Genomic DNA, 22,122 nt, shown 5'->3' on the forward strand with positions numbered 1-22,122 from the left:
GGTTTCTGAGGTGTGGTTGTCAAGTGTTGTAAGTGCTGTTTTCTACAGTGTTTTTTGTCTGTGATGTTCTGGTTGACATCGATCAGTGTTTCTCATTTATGTTCCTGGAGGATCACCAGCTCTGAACATTTCCGTGTCTCCTTAACCAAACAAACTTGATTCAGATCATCAGCTCATTACCAGGGACTGAAAGACCTGTAATGGGTGTGACAGACAAAGTACAGTAGACATTCAAAATATGCAGCGTTAGTGGTTTTCCAGAAACATAGTAGAGAAACACTGCTAGAGATGGTTCAGGTCCATCCTTCAGTGTGTTAAATCCTAAAATTTTGAGCATATTTCCAGATCTAGTAGTGAGATCTAAGAAGAAGTAAACTGGATCTCCAAATAGCATGGAAACTTGTTGGCCACTCTACAACAATCCTCCTCATCTTAAATAATATAATGATCAGAAAATATTGCAAGGAAAAATATGAGGGACTAATTAATATGTCTACGCTACACTGGTATGGTGTCTACCTCAATTTTCTACATGTGGGAAATAGGTCCCACTTGTGTGAAAAACTGTTACACGTTTCTGTGTGATCCATTTCTTTCATGGTCAGATGGGGAAATGTGAATGTTGGTGTTTTGTTGGACTTTCCTGCTGAAGGATTTTCCTGCTGAAGGAACACATACACTCTCAGAAATAAAGGTTAGAAATCAAAGGGTAAACTTTTGTACATTACACGTGCACATTGGTACTTTAAAGATACAAATGTGGACCTGTACGGTACACTTTTGTTCCTTTAAGATATTATGCGATACTAGAGCTGCTCAATATATTGTTTCAGCATTGATATTCAATTCAATTAAAATCAATTCACCTTTATTTGTATAGCGTTTACAATGTAGATTGTGTCAAAGCAGCTTCACATAAAAGGTCATAGTAAATTAGAACAGTGTAGTTCAGTTTGTAGTGTTTAAGTTCAGTTCAGTTTAGCTTAGTTCAGTGTGGTTTAATAATCACTACTGAGAGTGCAAACACTGAGAAGCATATCCAACGATGCGCAGCTCTAGTGATCCCAAACCATGCAAGCAAGTGGCGACAGCGGAGAGGGGAAAAAACTTCACCAATTGGCGAAAGTGAAGAAAAAAAAAACTTTGAGAGAAACCAGGCTCAGTTGGGCACGACCATTTTAATTTCTCCGCTGGCCAAACGTCTTGTGCAGAGCTGCAGTCTCAGCGGTGGAGGCTGGAAGCTGGACCTCAGCGAAGACTCATCTGTCCCTGGAGCATCACAGGAGTCTCATGTTCTCCACTCTTCCATGACCATCACAGTAGCTGCTCAGGATATGGCCTGGTGCAGGATATGGACACCTTGGGATCATCTCGTCGCTGGTCTTGGATCGAATCAGTGACTCTGCATAGTCTGAGGGCCTCGGGATGAGTATCCCCAGGTGGAAATGGAGAATAAAGAGAATAAATAGCGTAGCTGCTGTTCATAGTGTATATAAACAGGATGCAGAAACCTGTGTGGAGCACATTCATGTAAAATATAGCTAAGTTATGCACTGAGTGTATGCTTTACTAAACAGATAGGTCTTTAATCTAGTTTTGAATTGGGAGAGTGTGTCTGAGCCTCGAACGTTATCGGGAAAGCTATTCCAGAGTTTAGGAGCCATAAATGAGAAAGCTCGACCACCTTAACTTGACTTTGCTATTCTAGGTACTACCAGAAACCCTGAGTTTTGAGATATCGCAATGTGTGTGTCCCCAAGAGTTACATCGCAGGATATGCAATAGTGAGTTGCAATTATAGTTGATCAACATGATAATACATGTATAACCAAAGAGTGAAACTTTATTACTTGTATGTGTTTTAAAGACATTTCAAGAGAGTGTAAAACATTTGACACAATATGTACAACATTTGTAACTTTAAAGGGCACCTATGGTGAAAAATCTACTTTTCAAGCTGTTCGGACAGACATATGTGTAGGTATAGTGTATATTCACCATCATTTTGGGGTGATATAAACACACCAAGTCCTTTTTTTTCAATTTAACAACATAAAAACGGTGGACCGTTTGGAGCGGTTTTGAGACCGACCGCAACTTGACGTAGAAGCCCACCAAATTGATTGACAGCTGCGTATTAACATGTCTCCGTAGTAATGCGTATAATCATATCAACAAGACAGGCCCGGGAACCGGGAATAAAAGGTCTGTTCTGTTTGCTAGGATCATTAATCATCATCAAATGTGATCAAGAGTGAGTTTTACAAGTTTAAAATGTTTTAAAACAGCGCATGTGTGTAATGAATTACAGCGATTTACTTCATCACCACAGCGCATGTCAGAACAATTATAAAAGAAGACGCTTCAATCCCGGTTTGTGGACGTTAAATCAGGTTTATTTTGTACATTAACATAACAGATATTCATACAGCATTGGATATTAAGCTGTATCCTGTCACATTTACTGCATGTGTGTGTGTATGTACGTGAACTTTGTAATGACATTGTGTGGGACTCATCGTTGCAACGCCACAACAAATGCAAAAAATGTTTCAGAAGACAATCACCTACTGCACCTTTAATTAAAAGGTAAATGGCATGGTAAAACCATATTAATTAAATGAAATGCTACTTTAAGTTTTTGGAAAACTATTAAGATCTTAATTAAGTTGTTATTAGATGAATAATTGTGATTAACTTATAATTATTCAGTGTGTATTGTATTTTCCCCCATTTTAGTGTAATGCAGTCTCTGTTACATACAATGTCATTCTAAGCACTGGCAAAAAAGAAAATGCAACAGCAACAACTATAGCAGCAAACTTAGCAAGAAGATGAGAAAGGTGTACAGTACAGAGAATTACAACTGTCAAAATAGAAGCTTACAGCTAGTGTATTTGGCCAGAGTGTCCCCCTTCCCTGTGTCAACAGTTTAATAGAGGCCTCTGAACACAAAACATCCACCCTGATAACGGTATTTATGTTGGCACTATATGTTGCCAAAAGCTGAAAGCCATATATTGTGGGCCAATCAGATGCAAAGTAAACTGTGCAAGAGGAGTAAATGCTCAATTATATTGTCAACATCAGCTTCTGTTGCCATTTACCTCAAATTCTTTAATTATTTAATAATAATTTAATAAAACCAAATTCTTTTTTATTTAAAACAATATTCTCCTATTTTGGAAAAATGTCTTTCAGTGTAACAAGCCATCACCATTAAGCATTACAGATATGTCATGTACAAAATATATAAGTATATATAAAATAACTTGTAATTATAGTAAATGAAATATATGTTTTTAAATATTGAAGAAAAGGTCAAACCTAGTGTTTAATGGATAGTAGCGAGTATATAAATATTTATTCATTCATTTTCCTTGGCTTAGCCTCCACAGCGGAATGAACCTAGTATTGGGAAACACCCATACACTCTCACATTCTCTCACACACAGACACACACGCACACGATGGTGGGGGAAACTGGAGCACCTGAAGGAAATCCATGCAAACAGGGAGAACATGCAAACCCCACACAGAATGCCAACTGACCCAGCCTACTTTAACCAACGACCTTATTGCTGTGAGGTGAATGTGCCAAAAACTGGTTATTATTAAGGTTATTTATTGTATATATTTATTAATCTTTTAGCTAAGAAAAAAAGTTAAACAAGACCAATTTTATTCAAAATAAAGCTATTACTTTGATGTGCATCTCACTGAAATAAAAGTATTGTTAAACCATTGTATAAATACACGATAGTTAATTATAACTACCAATCTCAAATAAAATGGCTGCCTCACAAACTTTCTTTTGACCGAGGTAAAAGTACATAAATATTTGCTGTACAATCTGTATTTATTTATTCATCAGGTTATTATGCAATTAACCTTCATTCATGACCCATTTGCTGTATATAGTTAATCAATAGCAATATGCAACAATCAAAGCCATTTAAAGGCACAGAGAAACAAGTCATTCTTAAATGATCAGTGTTTTATCGTTGCTATCGTAGATGATCTTTTATTTAATAATTGAAACAGCGAAAATTGTGTGTAAAGGTCGACAGAATAGCCTGCATGCAGTCCACTTAAGTACAACGGACATCTGAAGCATAAAAGCTGTGATTTCAGCAGAACTATGAAATGTTGTGCAGATCACGAACTTCCTTGAACTTGACCTGATTTCCCCTGGCGTGTGCGAGGAGTTATATAATGATTCAGAAACGCGACCACGTTCACATATTGTATCAGATAGTCAAGTTTATGTTGCGTGTTTTATAGCCGTGTCTCAGTACAGTTATGTCATTGAGAACTCAGCTTCAGCTCAGCATGTTGTCGTTTTTCTGGAGAAACGGAATAGAGACACCAGAGCCCCTTAAGGCGGACGTGTCAGGTAACGTTTCTGCGGTTCATATTCTTTCACGGTAGGAACACATTTACCGCGAACTAGCCTATCTAACTATAAGGTTAGCTTATAACCGTAAAAACTAAGATTTATGATTAGGTTTAGTGTGTGTGTTGCGAAATAACGTTTACTATGGCTTTGAACGAAACAGACAGTGATGTATGTCCGAATCGTGAAAGAGTCGTTGTTATATGAGTCGGATCTTTTCGGTGATTGGGACGAATCAGTTCTCGAGTCAATTCAGCGTCCAAAATAAAAGCCAAAATGCTAGAGAGCTGGAGAAATAGGTTTTTATAAGAAATGTTTGCAGTCTTTGTATAAGAAGCAGATTTATTCATGAAAATAATAGAAATAGTAATAATAATAGAATTGCATTTTAAAATGTTTTTACTGTTTTTGTAGTCTTCTTAGTTCATTATGGTTAGCAGCAGTTGATGTTGATGTTTTTATTGGTATTCGTTGTGGAAAAAACTAGCCTAAATACGTTTTTAAAAAATATGTATCATTTGTATTGGTTAGGCCTATGTGTCTGAATATAATATTTATCACATTTATATCACATCTGTCAGAAGTAAAATTGTCATTCACACTCCAACTGTTCTGATAACCAATTATGATCAATATTAAATGAGAGACTGGTAAAAACAAACAAACAAACAAACAAACAAACAAACAAACAAACAAACCTACTGAACCCCCCCCCCCCCCCCCAGCTTAAACCAGCCTAAGCTGGTTTTAGCTGGTCGACCAGTCTGGTTTTAAAGAGGGGTTTTGACCATTTCCAGCCTGGTTTCCAGTCCTTTCCAGCCTGGTCTTAGCTGGTCAGGCTGGAAAATGATCAGTGAAAACCAGCTAAAACCAGCTTGACCAACCTGGTTTAAGCTGGACATAGTTGGTTTTGGCTGGGCTTTCAGCATGACTAGGCTGGTCAAGCTGGATTTAGCTGGTCATCTCCAAGCCTGACCAGCTAAGACCAGGCTGGAAATGGCCAAAACACCTCTAAAACCAGGCTGGTTGACCAGCTAAAACCAGCCAACCAGCCTAGGCTGGTTTAAGCGTTTTTTTTCAGCAGGGAAATTTATTTACTGAATGAAAATGTCACTTTTACAATGATTTTGTCCAATATAGAGTTATTGTAATGAATATGTATAGGCGGTTGCTTTAAAAAGTGTTGGAAACTGATCTGACATTTGTAATTTGGATGAGAATTTATTGGGTAAAATGTAGCCTACACGTAAAATTAGTCTCTAGGAGGTTTCAGAGACTTATCCCTTAACTGGCACCACACCGAGACCCACAATGAATTTCTCAACATGGACAAACAACAGAAATTCATAAACTGATCAGGGCTGAAAAATGTCACTGGTCTTATTGTTAGTTTTTTACTGTCTGTTTCACAAAAGCAATATAAGTTAAAGGGGATAGTTCAAATGAAAATGAAAATTCTATCATCTTTTCATTTCTGTCCACTTATTACAAACTGGATTGAGTTTCTTTTAAATGATAATATGCTGAAGAATGTAAACAGCCATTGACTTCCATAGTATTTTATGTTCCTATTGATGTCAGTGGCTGCAGTTACCAACATTCTTCAGAATATCTTGTTTTGTGTTTAATAGAAGAAAGAAATTCATAAAGTTAAGGACCACTTGAGTGTGCATGTTAAAACAGAGTTATGAGGACATCTGCAGGACTATCGGCACATTGCGCTTTTAACTTTATTGTTGTGCTGCCCGATTATTTTACAATATTAATTAAAAGCTTTTGTTCTGACTGTAGTTTATTGTACACACTTTTTACACAAATTAAAAAGGTGAAGGAAACGAACAAACAAAAAATACACATTTAAACGACTGAATTAAACAACGAAAAAAATATATAATGTAGGAAATATGCTTATAAGACTAGGAAATGCTTTACTTTTTATTGCCTGCACAGAGGTCCTGGACAGAAATTCATATTTGACACTGGCATATTTGACTACAATATATACACTTCCCTGTCTCTAAAACACATATTCAGGGGTGCTGCTGCCTGGTTTGGACCCTGAAAAAATGGTTGGCTTTTAGTAGCTCTACACCTTAGACTTTTAGTTGCCAGTTATGATTGCTGACCCGCCAGAGACTATCCGATTAGAGATGAGGCGAAGATGAACATTTGTGTGAACAACCCATTTATTGTCACCACTCAATAGACTGGTTTTATAACACTTGTGTTGTGGTTTTTCTAAAATATAAAACACAATGAAAGGAAATATAAATATACATAATGATAATCAAACAAATCACAATAGAAAAATACAGTCAATAACACAGCACAAACATTAAGCTTGATAATACTGTAATGTGCAAATGCTTGTAGGCTAATTGTGTCAAGCTGTTACTTCAATATACCCTAGCATGCATAGATGTAACTTGACACCTTGTTAACAGAGCGCAGATTGTACGGCGCCTCACTCACAAAACTTTAAGGGCGCATGCGCCTAGCTGATTGTTAAGAACAAGGATTAAGTTACACTTCAATAATCAAATAGAAAGATAACACTGTCTAATGAACATAAATGGAACCCTAATACACACAATATGTGGATATATAAATATATAAACGTTTTAAAACATTAATTACGGGTTTATTAGCACCCTTGGCATGGATTAACGCACACACATATACATCGCGGCATCGCGACGTCCCGGCCATAATTGGTACTCGCTGAACAGAACAACTCTCGTCATTTACAGGATTGTAAACTTACTTCTGCATTCACGCACAACACTTGTGGCAACAGCTGACAAACCGTGATGAAAACAGTCCGTGAACTATTCCCCGCCAACTTTTGCGTCCGTCTACATGTCTCGCTACACTAGAACTGAAAATCTGTGAGGGTGGAGGAGATTGCGTAGTCACAGATCCCGGACGCTGATTGGCTCAGGTATCGTATTCTGGTGTGTGCGGGGTGCCTCAGCATAAATGACAAGAGACAGAGGTTAGAATTGCACTTATCAGCTACAGCCTTTTTTACAGCCGCCCCCATATTTATGTAAGAAATATGTACACACACAAAAAGGCTTTATACTATTGTGGGATTTACATTTACTTTAATCTGGAATAGTAGGTAGTTGTATGAGGCGTGCAACTGGTCGTGTGTAAGCTTTTTTCCCCACCTGAACTTTGGCTGTCCTCACTCTGGTGTCAGCTCCAGGGTGTACTTCTACTACCTTTCCCACAGGCCAGAGTGATCTTGGTAGTTGTGGGTCAACTATCAGAACTGTAGAGCCAACCTGGGTGTCTGGAGTATCATTTTGCCATTTCTGGCGGCTTTGAAGACCAGGGAGGTAGAATTTGATGTAGTGTCTCCAGAATTGGTCCGCAAGGATCTGACTATGTCGCCATCGACGTCGACTGACCAGTTCAGACTGGGGGTACACTGTCAGGGGGAGTGAGGTATCCAGCCGCCCCATTAGGAGACAGTTTGGAGTAATGGGGTTAGAGTCAGAAGCATCAGATGAGGTATATCCCAATGGTTTGGAATTCAGAATTCCTTCAATTTCTGCAAGCACTGTTTGAAGAACTTCAAAGGTCACTGATTGATTTCCGAGCGTGACCCTCAAGGCATTCTTTAGAGAGCGAATTTCTCGCTCCCAACAACCTCCAAAGTGGGGTGAATTAGGAGGGTTGAAATTAAATTCAATCTGCTGTTTGGCGAGTTGACTTTGCAGATCAGGGGCAAGAGCTGTGAAAGCTTCCTTCAGCTCTCTCTCACCACCTCTAAAGTTGGTTCCCTGATCAGATAAGAGCTCCTGTGGCTTTCCTCGTCGAGTTGTGAATCGCCTGAGAGCCATAAGGAAGGAATCCGTTTCCAGACTGTGGAGTATATCAATGTACACTGCTCTAGTGGTAAGGCATTTGAATATTATTCCCCATTTCTTCTCATTGCGTCGACCCGTTTTGACAGTATAAGGCCCGAAACAGTCCATGCCGGTAGAGTGGAAGGCCGGCTTAAAGAGCCGCAATCGTGCTGGAGGAAGGTCGGCCATTCTAGGTACTTCTGGTTTCTTCCTCCATTTCTGACAATGTACACATTCTCGCTGCAAGTGCTTGACGGCCTCTCTACCACGCAGGATCCAGTATTTTCGGCGGATTTCCGCAAACACTCTCTCCGGACCTGGATGACAAAGTTTTGAATCATAACTTTTAATTATCAGCTTGGTTGTCGGGTGTCTTGGATCCAAGATGATGGGGTGCATATTATCAGGTCCCAGATAGGGACTATGTCGTAGTCGTCCACCAACTCTGATTAGATTAGTTTCTATATCAAGTTCAGGTGTCAGGGCTCTTAGTTTGCTGTTGCTGGCAAGCGATTTACCAGTCCTTAACTGTCAGGTCTGATGGGAAGGATTCTTGCTGTGATTTCTGCAAGACATTAATCTCAGCACATCTGTAGTCACTGGCTGTGGGTTTACCATTGGCCACCCCTTGAAGAGCCGTGAATTCAATTAGTTCCTCCAGGGTCTTAAACTGGCTGTAATCTGATGATGCGAAGCAGATATGTACATGTGTACCAGTTTTGCGTAGTTCGTCACAGTCTATTTCCTTAGGACTGGGACATTCGGGCCACTGATTTGACGGATCTTTTAGAAAATGTGGTCCTTGGTACCAGCAACTCTCCAAGTTGAGATCACAGAGACGCTTTCCCCTAGTGATGTCATCAGCTGGATTGCTGGTGGAGGGTACATATCGCCAGGAGTGTTGCTCTGATAGCTCCTGGATCTCTGCTACCCGAGTACCAACGAATACTTTGAATCGACATGATTCAGACTGTAACCATGTCAGGACTGTCGTGGAGTCAGTCCACAAGATTGTGTGGCGGATGGGTAGGTTCAACTCGGTTAAAAGTACTTTGGAGAGTTGAGCTCCAGTCAGTGCAGCGCACAACTCCAGTCTAGGGATAGATTGTTGTTTTTTTGGCGCTACCCGAGATCTGGCGGTTAGGAACGCCACCTCCACTTGCCCATACTGGTCCTCTGTTCTAAGATATGCCACGGAGCCATACGCCCGTTCAGAGGCATCACAGAAAACATGTATGTCTCTTAGACTCGTTTCTGTGTCTTTGTTGGCACTACAGTAGCATCGAGGAAGGACAATGTTTTGGAGAGCTGGTAACTCTGCCTCCCACTCGGTCCATGTTTGTAGCAGATCTGTTGGCAAATGTGGATCGTCCCAATCCCGTTTTTTATCCCACAGTTGTTGTACAAGGATCTTGGCGCGAGTGGTGTAAGGGATGAGGTAACCCAACGGGTCATACTGACTGGCCAATATTCTATATATATTACGCATTGTAGTCTCTCCACTAACTTTGGCACGATATTTGTAGGAGAGTGTATCAGACTGATGATTCCAGAGGAGCCCTAATGTTGATTCCTGAATGTCTGATTGGCCTTGCGATATCCAAAGTTCTGCACTGTTTGATATAGATTCAGGGGGCAGGTGGTTTATGGTGGAAGGAACATTGCTGGACCACTGTCTTAGCTCGAAACCTCCATCTGCCAGTTGATTCTTGATTCTGTGCACAAATTTCTTTGCTGCTTCAGCTGAAGTGAAACTTTGTAGGCAGTTGTCTACATAAAAGGATTTCAGTACTGAATTACGAACATCATCCCCAGACTGACTATGTTCAAGAATGTGTTTCTGCAGTGCAAAGATGGCGCAGCAGGGGCTGCAGGTAGTGCCGAAGGGGAGGACCTGCCATTAGTACACAGCGGGTTGCTCCTGGACATTTAGTTCCCTCCAGAGAAAGCGCAAGAGGGGTTTGTCCTCTGGAAGCAATCTAACTTGGTGGAACATTCCCTTGATATCACTGCTGACTGCAACAGAATGTTCTCTGAATCTGAGGAGAACAGCAAGAAGGGATGGCCCCAACACTGGCCCCGGAAGCAGAAGTTCATTGAGGTTTTGTCCGTGATATTGGAATGAGCAGTTGAAAACTATGCGATTTTTGCCATTGTGTTCCACCATATGGTGTGGGATGTACCAGGAGCTGGGAGTGTTTGTCACAGCGTTTGGTGGCAGTCTCTTAACATAACCTGCCTGTTCCAGTTTTGAAATCTCTGTGATGTAAGCGGTTGCTTGCTGTGGATTTTTGGCCAGTCTCCGTTCAGTAGATCTCAGCTGTGACAAGACAGCTTCTTTTGGTGCCTTGAGTTCAGGCATATTCTTAACACGCAAAAGGGGAGTTGCATAGCGTTTGACTCCATCCATCTCAACCCTTATTGTTCTTTTTTCCAGAAGTTCCACAGCCTCCTGATCCTGTCTGGATCTGATGCAAGTTTTGTCACTGCGCCATGGCAATACATCCATTTGCCATAACTTTTCTACTTGCTTGTAGAGATCAGATTCTGAGGACATGACTGAAGTGAAAAGACAATGCTGTTCTGTCATGTCTCTCGACATGTGTTGGACTGGACCTTGTAAAGTCCAACCAAGACGGGTTTTTATGGCAGCTGGTCCCCCTGGTGGCCCTAGCCTGACTGGTTCCACTGGGGTGATCAGGTGTGGATAGTCTGATCCAATAAGCAATACAGGACAGACCGCTTTGAATTCTTGAAGTGGAAGTCCTTTAAGGTGCCGATATCTCTCTTTCAGGCTTTTCACTGGATGTGAGTGCTCTGCCAAACTTAGCTGCTGAGCAGTGAAGGCACCAGTGATGCGAAACCGTTTAGTAGGCTGAGCAATGGGTGAGACAGTAAACGAAACAGCTGCCCCTTTGAGGACTTGCAACTCTTGTCGGATGGTTCGAAGTGGGAGTTCTTCAGGCTGACCAGTTAGGCCGAGTTGCTGAGCTGCACTATGGAGTATAATGGTTCTCTCAGATCCATCATCCTGAATTGCATATGCATTCATCCTTTTGCTTCCATTACTGAGAATCACCCTGCAGATTTTAAGTAGGACCTTCCTACTAGTTGGTGGTTTATGAATAAGGAGAATCTCCTGCATTGTGTTTAACAGACAAGTCCTTGGGTCTGCAGATTCATCCTGGGTAAGCTTTGGGTTCTCTGGCCTTTCACCACTGATTTCATGCAGTGCCATAAGGTGTCGGCTGCTGCACTGTCTGCAACGCATCTTCAGGTTGCAGTCTGCAGACTTATGTGTTCTGCCACAACGCCAGCATCTATTATTCTCCTTGATCCAGCTTTGTTTCTGGTCTTTAGTAAGTTGCTTAAAGTTGCTGCAGTTATTGAGAGAGTGCTTACTGTTGTCGCAATAGGGGCAGTAAGGCTTCAAAGAGCCCCTAGATGATGGGATAGGCGGTATAGGCTCAGGAGCTGCTTTCTCCGTGCCCAGGTAGATTGTGGTGGGTTTAGTGGCTGGTTTATAGTCTCTTAGGTTCTCTCTTGTGCGTGTTGGGGGCATTCTGCGTTGACTGCTCGCAAACCTGGTGGTATCCTCCTGAACTTGGATTTCGAAATCCAGCCATGCTGCAAAATCTAAGAGGGTAGGGATGGGCACTTGATGTGGATGTGCATATCTCCGAAACCCTGATCTTAAGTCATGTGGAAGCTTCCCAAGGAGCCGAGACACATGAGACCCACACTGTAACTCAAAGGAGCCATTCCTGCCCAACTGCTCCAGCATGCCAACCAGAGAACGAACTTTAAGGGCGAAAAGTCTAAAGGCCTTCTGATCTCCAGTAGCTATATTTGGGCCATCCATTAACTCAGCAATCCGCTGTAGTGCTAGTTGATGCGGCTGTCCATACTGCTGATCTAAGGCAGCCATCGTCCTTGTATAGGGATGTTGTGAATGGCAGTATGAGTCTGCTATTAGTAGAGCCTCCTCTAACTTCAGATGGTCAGTCAGTATCTGAAATTTGAAACTTTCTGTAGCATTGGCTGGGAGTATATTTTCCAGAGCAATTTTTAGCCGTGAGAACTCTCTAGGGCTGGGATGGATAAAGTCAGGAATCATGGGGGTTGGACCGCGGTATGGTCCTTGTTCAGGCGGAGGTGATGGAGTTAGTGACCTGAACGAGATCTGTGGATGTCTCACAGGATCTTGCGAGTCCCAATAAGGAGAATTTGAATAATGAGCATTCAGGCTGTGATCTCCTTGTGGCACATAGTGGTATGACGAGCTCGCTCTGGGGGCAGAACTGTGAGGTAGGCTTCGAATCTGGTCCCTAGCTTTATACTCAGACTGATATTTGAGTCGTGGAGCGGGTATAGGAGTGAAGCTCGTGTCGTTAGTGTCCCCCTGTGGCCAGACACGTGGTGCAGGTACAGCATGGGGGGAGCTATACTGCCTTGAAGGGGCAACAGGTGCAGGGGGCTGACTTTCATGTCTTTGCTGCCCCATCTGAAACTGCAGCTGTCTCATTTGGTGCTTGAGCTGAGTGAGCTCCTTTGCATATTGTTCATTTGCTCGCTGGAATGAGTCCCTTTCTTGCTGTATTGTCCCTAGAGTGTTGTGTAGTCCCTCATTCTCTCTTGCTACAATATCAGAGGCAGAGTCACCATCATCGGACCACTGTGATGGGCTGTCAGCTTCATGACCAGGCAGGACTGGAGTAAAACCGAATGCTCCTTCCTGTGCGTAATCGCATTCAGCCAGTTTGGGTGAATGAGTGAGTGGTGACATGGGCGGTGAAACAGGCTTAGGGAGAGGGAATCCAGTGAGGTCGTACTCAACATAACGTGCGGGGAGGACTGACTTCCTCCTGACGCGCACAGTAGGCTCATCCCCTGAATATTGTGACATCTTCTATTTCTCTGGTAAGTCCTAGCTCCGGCTCGAAGGACCATGAAAAAATGGTTGGCTTTTAGTAGCTCTACACCATAGACTTTTAGTTGCCAGTTATGATTGCTGACCCGCCAGAGACTATCCGATTAGAGATGAGGCGAAGATGAACATTTGTGTGAACAACCCATTTATTGTCACCACTCAATAGACTGGTTTTATAACACTTGTGTTGTGGTTTTTCTAAAATATAAAACACAATGAAAGGAAATATAAATATACATAATGATAATCAAACAAATCACAATAGAAAAATACAGTCAATAACACAGCACAAACATTAAGCTTGATAATACTGTAATGTGCAAATGCTTGTAGGCTAATTGTGTCAAGCTGTTACTTCAATATACCCTAGCATGCATAGATGTAACTTGACACCTTGTTAACAGAGCGCAGATTGTACGGCGCCTCACTCACAAAACTTTAAGGGCGCATGCGCCTAGCTGATTGTTAAGAACAAGGATTAAGTTACACTTCAATAATCAAATAGAAAGATAACACTGTCTAATGAACATAAATGGAACCCTAATACACACAATATGTGGATATATAAATATATAAACGTTTTAAAACATTAATTACGGGTTTATTAGCACCCTTGGCATGGATTAACGCACACACATATACATCGCGGCATCGCGACGTCCCGGCCATAATTGGTACTCGCTGAACAGAACAACTCTCGTCATTTACAGGATTGTAAACTTACTTCTGCATTCACGCACAACACTTGTGGCAACAGCTGACAAACCGTGATGAAAACAGTCCGTGAACTATGGCGTCCGGAATGGGTCAATAACCTGACGCTGCAACGTGCACTCGTCTCACCGAACGTCTCACTGAACGTCTCACTGACGTCTTAAAAAAATATTTTTTTTGCTATTAAATCCATGCAATTTAAGACGCAGACGTGACGTTGACGTCACGTTGACGTCATGTAGACGTCACGTAAATCACGTGTGGCAGTGAAGTGTCAAGCCAGACGTTACGCGTGATTCACGTGTAGCAGTGAAGTTATTTATTTATTTTTTCGCTAACACGTATCATAACACGCTGCTCACACGGCTCAGTGCAGTGTGTGAGCCAGTGCACAATTTTCTTGCCCTTCATACACTCCTCTCAATGGACGTGACATCAGCGTCTGACTTGTTACATGACGTCTGCGTCTACCTTTTTTTTTTAAATATATATTTTTGAGCAGTTTTAGTGTATAACTTATACAATATACAATAATGTTCTGCAAATTAAACATAAATATATTAATATATAATGATATTTGTTTTCAAGATAGCATAAAAACGAATATAAATGTATAAGATAAATAACAAATGTCTCCGGAAGTAAAGTTTAGGTTGTTTATTAGTATAATCATGTCATTTAGTTTTATAAAATCCTTTTTAAATTCGTTTTACATTTGAGTCTTATTGTGTTTTATTTTTTTACATGTTTAATGTAGCCTACAGCATATTAGTGATGACCAACTCATCGATCGCAATCGCCTGTTAGATCTGATACTTTTGCTGTAAAAATATTAGAAAAATAGAAAATTACGTTAACCATTATTGTGTTATTTTTAAAGCACCTGTCTTCATTTTACGTTTAAAACGGAATAGGATTCTTTGAAGAAAAAAACAACTTATTTTATTCTTTTTTTTTTAGAAAGAAAATTAATATTTTATTCAGCAATAATGTTATGTTGATAGTATTTATTTTTTTGATAATAATTTGCCAGGATTCAAATCAATCAATCAATCCTGTAAAAATATCATTGAAAAACTTATGTAATAGCACAACGTTAATCCATTGAATTATCAGGCGACATAAAAATGTTAAAAATTAAACTTTGCATCACATAAATAAACAAAGTATATTAAACTAGAAAATAATTATTTTAAATTGTAATAATATTTTCTATTAACCAAACCCCGACCATTTAATAAAAAATAAATAACCAAAACAGTGTATAATCCTAAAACGTTAGCCTACTATTATTTGAAATATATATATTTTTATATATATTATTATTATTATATTATTATTATTTTTTATTATTTATTTTTGTGTGTGTGTGTGTGTGTGTGTGTGAAAACGTGCTTTAAATGTTAAAGTAAAATCGCCAGTAGGTGGCAGAATGTCACTATATATGCTAAAAATATGTTTACTACAAATTACTTTAGAGGGATTTTTTTTTCAGTTTTCCTCAAAATGGTGTATGTGGGCATTGTAGCACTTTAAATTCATGTAATGCCCGTTTCATTCATACTTGAGCAGAAATTATATATGCCTCACAAAGAAGATGAACAGTCCAGGAAATCCCTAATATGGATGAAGGCATCAGCTATTGCTGTAGTTGAATAAAAATAAGATCTGAATAAACATGACAAAACTTTGATCATTTACACGACTGCGACAATGAATGTTTTATACAGAATTATTATCCCCCTTTGAATTTTCTTTTCTTTTTTAAATATTTCCCAAATTATGTTTAACAGAGCAAGGAAATTTCCACAGTATGTCTGATAATATTTTTTCTTCTGGAGAAAGTCTGATTTGTTTTATTTCAGCTAGAATAAAAGCAATTTTGCATTTAAAAAAACATTTTTAAGTCAAAATGATTAGCCCCTTTAAGCTATTTTTTTCCGATAGTCTACAGAACAAACCATCACTATTCAATAACTTGCCTACCTACCCTGCATTTAAAGCCTGTAAATGTCACTTTAAGCTGTATAGTCTTAAAAATGTCTAGTCAAATATGACTTACAGTTATAATGGTAAAGATAAAATGATTCAGTTATTAGAAATTAGTTATTGAAACCATTATGTTTAGAAATGTGTTGAAAAAAATCTCTGTTAAACAGAAATTAGGGGAAAAAATTAGGGGTAAGGGGCGGGGGGGGGGGGGGGGGGGGGGGGGCTAATAATTCTTAGTTCAACTATGTGTTCTTACAGCCATTTTAGGTATTTTAATAAGAAAGTCGATTTATAATCCCCTGCTAACTGACATAGCATGTTACAGTAGAATGTAGCTATAAAAATAATAAGCTAGATCCATTAATTCACTGTGATTTAATTACAGAAACAGAAGTGACTGGCCATATCATATCTCGATAACTATGCCTAGATATCTACTTCATATCTAGAAAGCTAGTACAATTTAGATTTTACTGACTAATTCGCATGTATTTACATTGGTATGATTGATTACAGTTATTTTATTTCAACAAAACTACACACATTTTATACTGTGGAAACAAATATTAAGCTTCATCAGTAGTTAGAACTATTCACTTTCGCAAAAGAGAAAAAAATATTATTACCTCATCAACTTTAGCTCCTTAAAACAATGAATAAATAAAGTGCAGTAGCGGAGTTTTTTAAAACCATGTGACAACAGTGCCACTCCCACCTGCCGGTAGAAACAGGTACTGCTGAACAGCTGACGATTTAATTACCCGACACAAACGCGGAATGTTTGTGATGTATGGGGTAATTTTCAGTAACGTTACTTAGATAAAATAAATGTGATACAACATATTTAAGTGCAACACATTCCAAAAGATCAGGGGCCTTTGTCAGTACATCAGGGGCTGATTTTCTGCTTTTCCTGCAGGTGCTAAACACACTTGATATGTGATGATATGGGAGAATTAAGAGAAACCTTGACTCTAAAATGTCGATTCCCTTCCATGTTTTCTGTACCTGTTAATACAAAGTTTGTATGTACCTGCAAAAACATTTAGGCTATAAAAGTACATAATAATAATAATAATAATAATAATAATAATAATAATAATAATAATAATAATAATAATAATAAAGTGAGCATGCTCTTGACTTTTGAGGTGTAATTTTTTTGTATAATTATGTCAGAACACCTGTCAGTCAAAACTTGACAAACTGTACAACTACATAAAATTATAACTGTACGAATATTGTTTATGTTATTTAAATTGACATTTAATTATGGCATACCAAAATGTTTATATCATTTGTATAAATATTTATAAATATATACCAGTTGAAATAAAAAGCTGTGAATAAAAATGGTAAAAATAACTCAATTGCAAATTAAACATAACTGAGGATATAAGTGAAAACAATAATAGAGAACTAATAGGTAAAATAAAGCTGGAATAAGCAGCGGAACAGTAAAGTGGCAGACGACACGCAGACGTCACGTTCAGGCAGCGGAACATTAAAGTGGCAGACGCAGACGTCACTTTCGGCAGACGCAGACGTCACGTTCGGCAGACGCTGACGTCACGTTCGGCAGACGCTGACGTCACGTTCAGTGAGACGAGTGCACGTTGCAGCGTCAGGTTATTGACCCATTCCGGACGCCATAGTCGCCTCATACACATCTGAGACTGACGTCGCCTCAACAAACGTGTGATAAGCACGTCGCCTCATACACATCTGAGACTGACGTCGCCTCAACAAACGTGTGATAAGCACGTCGCCTCATACACATCTGAGACTGACGTCGCCCCATCAAACGTGTGATAAGCACACCGCCTCAACACGTCTGACACTGACGTCGCCTCAACAAACGTGTAATAAGCATTTCCCGACATACGTGTCATGTGACGCCAAATAATAAAGTAACCTTAGGTTGTTGTTTTACTACCAATTTATATTTATTATTTCATATAATTCACCATCACTATAAACGTGGTTTTAAGTTTAGCTCGAACAAGTTATCATTATATTATTCTGAGATGTATAATTCCTTTATGTTATGTTTATGTTGATTTCTTGAGTCATTCTGACCGTGAAATGTGCGAAAATACTTGGCCCTTAAAAGAAGTTCAATAGGGGGTATAGCCTTTTGCATATTTAAAAAATATAGGCCCAAAACCATAAAATGCTCAAATTTGTTGCTGAGAAATGCTCTGATTATTTTTTGTAAATCAATTCTCATTTCCACATGAAAAGATTCACGTTGGACACTAGATTATAAGGACTTATTTATCAGTAAAGCATATAATGCATCACATGAGTTAATTGTATAAGGGATACATGTCACATTGACATATCTCCTGTTCAAAAAAAAAAATTAACAGCTATTCCTCCATGAGATACCCATCCGAAGGCCTGTAGAGATCGCGGAGTGCCACTTGATCCAAGCCGGGATAATGCCAACCCTATGAGGACCTGAGAGGTGATGCCTAAAAACGGACTTTGTGGACAAGATACACACACAGGCTATATATACACACACACACATGGTTGTATCATACACAGACAGCATTTTTAGAAGCACTAGGCTATATGTTTATGTGACGTAAATTATTGTGAAAAGCACTATATGTAATGGCGATCTAATTCTTCAAGTTCTTCACCATTTCCATAGGGGCTCGGCACAAAGGATTTGACGCGCAAAACCAAAAACTTGCAATACAACAGTTTACTTTTTTGTTTGTCGAGAACAACAATAATTAAAATACAAACAAAAGAACTATGTACACTTTATCAAGCTTCAAAATAAATATGGTTTTAGAACGGTCAAAAGACTGTCTATCATCAAGCCCCTTCCTTCTTTCTGATCCTTTTTTCCCGGATGCATACGCATACATATGACGTATAGCATTACTGAACACATAAACGTCATGCACATATCACAATATCACAAATAATAATATTAAATACTGTATCAAATAGCACTAACTTTGTATCCCAATACAAATATAAAATATTACAGAAAAATATTACAAAAATAAAAAGACAAATCTCTAGTGCTCTTTATGGCTCTAACACTATACATAAAAACTTTAAATGAATGAAAAATCTTAAATTATGGTAAATATAACTGTTTCTGAGCTGCAGCCCTAGTTCATAATATTATAATGCATAAATGATAAATAATACTGTATTATACTTGTTCACTAATCAATGTGTGTCTTCAGCACAGGATGTGTTATATTTTGACTATGTTATTTTATATTTTGATTTAGTTTAGCCTTATAGAAGACAAAACATTACTTATTTAGTCATCTGAATTGTTTTAGGCTACTTTTGTCTAGTTTTAGTCAAATTTCATATGATTTTAGACTATGCATTAGTCTATGCATTTTCTTTGGTCGTATAGCTATGCTTTGTAAAAAGTTTCATTTGGCCACATAAATCTGTCTGCGACTAGTGTCTACATCTTCCTGGCGACAGCCCGGGGAAGAAGACTACCGGTAAACAGTCTTTTTTAACGTTAGAGATGCATCCAATGCTTTTTAATGGGCTCACTTAACCCCACCTCTAACCCTACCCCTCACATTGATGTCACTAGCTCCATTGAGTACATTGTGTCTGACATTGCATCACTGAGACGATGCAATCTCAGCTTGCATCATCAAGGCTGCATCCAGATACTATTGACTTAAATGCATTTGGTATACAGAGCCACACAAACTATGAAAATGATACTTGTGCCACGCTGAATATCATTAGATATTGTGATTTTTTTTTATTTGTGTGTTCATCAAATGTATTGTGTAAAAAAAAGGAATGCAAAGGCTGTGGAGCAAGTAATGGAAACTACTGTTAAAAGAAAATTAGCCAATAAATGTAATATATTTATTCTGAAAAAAAAAAGCTCAATTGTTTTTGTTGGTAAAAAACATTATATTCATGTGTTCCATAAATAAAAAAAAAATTGTATAGATTATTTGTTAAACAAATCTGTATAACATTTATAGATTTGTTTGCACAGATCTGCGCAAACTTTCTTTTACGATATTAATCACATATTAAACAAAATTTGACAGCACTTTGTGTATTGTTTAAAAAAAAACTGTAAATTTAGTCTCAAAATAAAAACACAATGATCCAGTCAATGCAGTGTGTTTAGCAATGGTATTTGTGTCTCATGTTTTTAATCAGTGAGGTTCTAAGCCTTGTGAGTCAAAAAATGTACAGGTTCTAACCAGATTTACCAAGCCAGCCATGACTTACAAATCTTACAAGTCTATCGTTAAATTTATCCCTCCAGACAGCAATTTTCTTTGCAATCTCTTTCTCACACGTAAAGAAACCTTAAATGAAATAATGAACAGGATGTTGTAAAAAAATGTATTGGACTAAAATTATGACACTATTAATTCTTTGGTATAGTATAAAAACAGGTATATAACAAATGAGTGTTTGAGCTGTATTTTTGTTTTAAACAAATACAAACATTTTAAATGCCTTATGAAAACCATAAACATCTGAAATGTTTTTAGACACATACATTGTACTCCTGGAGGTCCTCCTCTTTTTCATTTAAATACACTAAGCTGGGAAGGACAACATCACTTGTCTAATACTTGACTTGATGCGAGTTTTGATAATACAAAAGTGTAGAAATTAGTCATACTGCATAATAATTACAACTGCATAATAATTACAACAAAAAACAATAATTCACATAATAATACACATGATATTATCAAAATACCTGTCATTTTAAATATATTTTAAAATATTCTACAAATTGTATATTGCATTTTATATTTAAACCATAAATTATAAGACTAAACAATAGAATAACATATTAGTTGAAGCTGCCCGCATGAATGCAGTAATAAATTGTTGATTACTGTTTATATTGAAATTAGCCTACATCTTGATATACACTAATTAACAACAATGCATTGTAATATTACAACACAAAAAAATTATTTTGCCTTTTTACTTTGAATTCTCATGGTCAGAATGCAGATTTCTGTATCATTCTGAAAGTGATACATTCAAATGGAACACAATTTAATCTGTTTTTAATAATTTATATATTTTTGTCGTTTTTATGTTTTTTACTTGCTTCTTTTAGGCTACTCTTGTTTATGTAAAGCACTTTAAATGACTATTTTTAAAGTTGTATTATTAAAATAAACTTGTCTTGCCTTGAAAGCTGCATAACAAAGCCTTAAAGTAGACTAGAAAATGATCCTTTAATGAGTGTAGACACTCATTTGTTGACACATAATAAGCCATTTCAAGACATAATTTGCTCGTGTATAATTTATGTATACAGCGATCTCAGGTGGTTAAGAACATGAAATTGACCTTCACATATATCCAATGCAGCTAAACCATAAGCCTGGCTTAACTGGCCCTATTATATTATGTTTCTTCATTATCATGTGTTATAAAATATTCCTGCAATTTAATAGGCTACTAATTTGGTAACACTTTATAATAATTACTACACACTAATTAGCTATTAAGCATCAGCAAATAGAGTTTATCATTTAAGCATTAACTTTACATGAATAGACATTAAGCAGTTTAAACTACAAATACCGTATAACGTAAAAACACATGTATAATATGCTTAATAATTTCATACTTTGTTAATGATTTAATTTAACACTAAATGGTGTATTGCATTGTTTACAAACCAGCCATTAAAGAGAAGTTGGGTGTTTTTTTAATCAATCACAACTTTTTGGATTAATAAACTATGATATGAACATAGATATTGTTTTCAGGCATTAAGTAATGCTTTATTTGGTAAAGTAAAGCTTTATTGGACACGCGATGTGAGGCGGCGTGCTTAGGAGACGTCGTGTGAGGCGGTGTACTTAGAGATGTCGTGCTTAGGAGACGTCGTGTGAGGCGGCGTGCTTAGGAGACGTCATGCTTAGGAGACGTCATGTGAGGCGGCGTACTTAGTTAAGACGTATCATACACGTCAATTTTTTCTGCCAATTTTCTTATGTGCGTCGCCGCTACGTCGCCGCCTAAAATGGTTTTTATATGACGTCGCCGTGTCGTCGCCGCTACCTTGACGTCTGCCCTCCCATTCACTCCTATTCAAAATTCGACACGTTGAGGCGGCGACGTTAGGGTCGACTGCTCCTTCTCCTTCTCCATGTGAGGCTGAGAAGTGGCACTATCCACTCGCCATATTGAGTTTGCACTCAGTTACTGCCCTTCACCCAGTGCAAACA

The 22,122-nt window shown here is 38.4% G+C and overlaps 1 protein-coding gene across 1 annotated transcript in view; it reads left to right on the forward strand.

Annotated features, from left to right (window-relative positions):
• Positions 1 to 4,226: 4,226 nt before the first annotated feature.
• Positions 4,227 to 22,122, forward strand: part of bco1l (beta-carotene oxygenase 1, like) — a 30,115-nt gene continuing 12,219 nt past the window's right edge. The window contains exon 1 of the mRNA XM_056462328.1: positions 4,227 to 4,396. Within this exon, the coding sequence (XP_056318303.1) occupies positions 4,303 to 4,396 (94 nt within the window). The 5' untranslated portion in view covers positions 4,227 to 4,302. The remainder of the gene's footprint in view (positions 4,397 to 22,122) is intronic.

Source organism: Danio aesculapii, chromosome 7 (assembly GCF_903798145.1).
Source record: "Danio aesculapii chromosome 7, fDanAes4.1, whole genome shotgun sequence".
Classification (NCBI taxonomy): domain Eukaryota; kingdom Metazoa; phylum Chordata; class Actinopteri; order Cypriniformes; family Danionidae; genus Danio; species Danio aesculapii.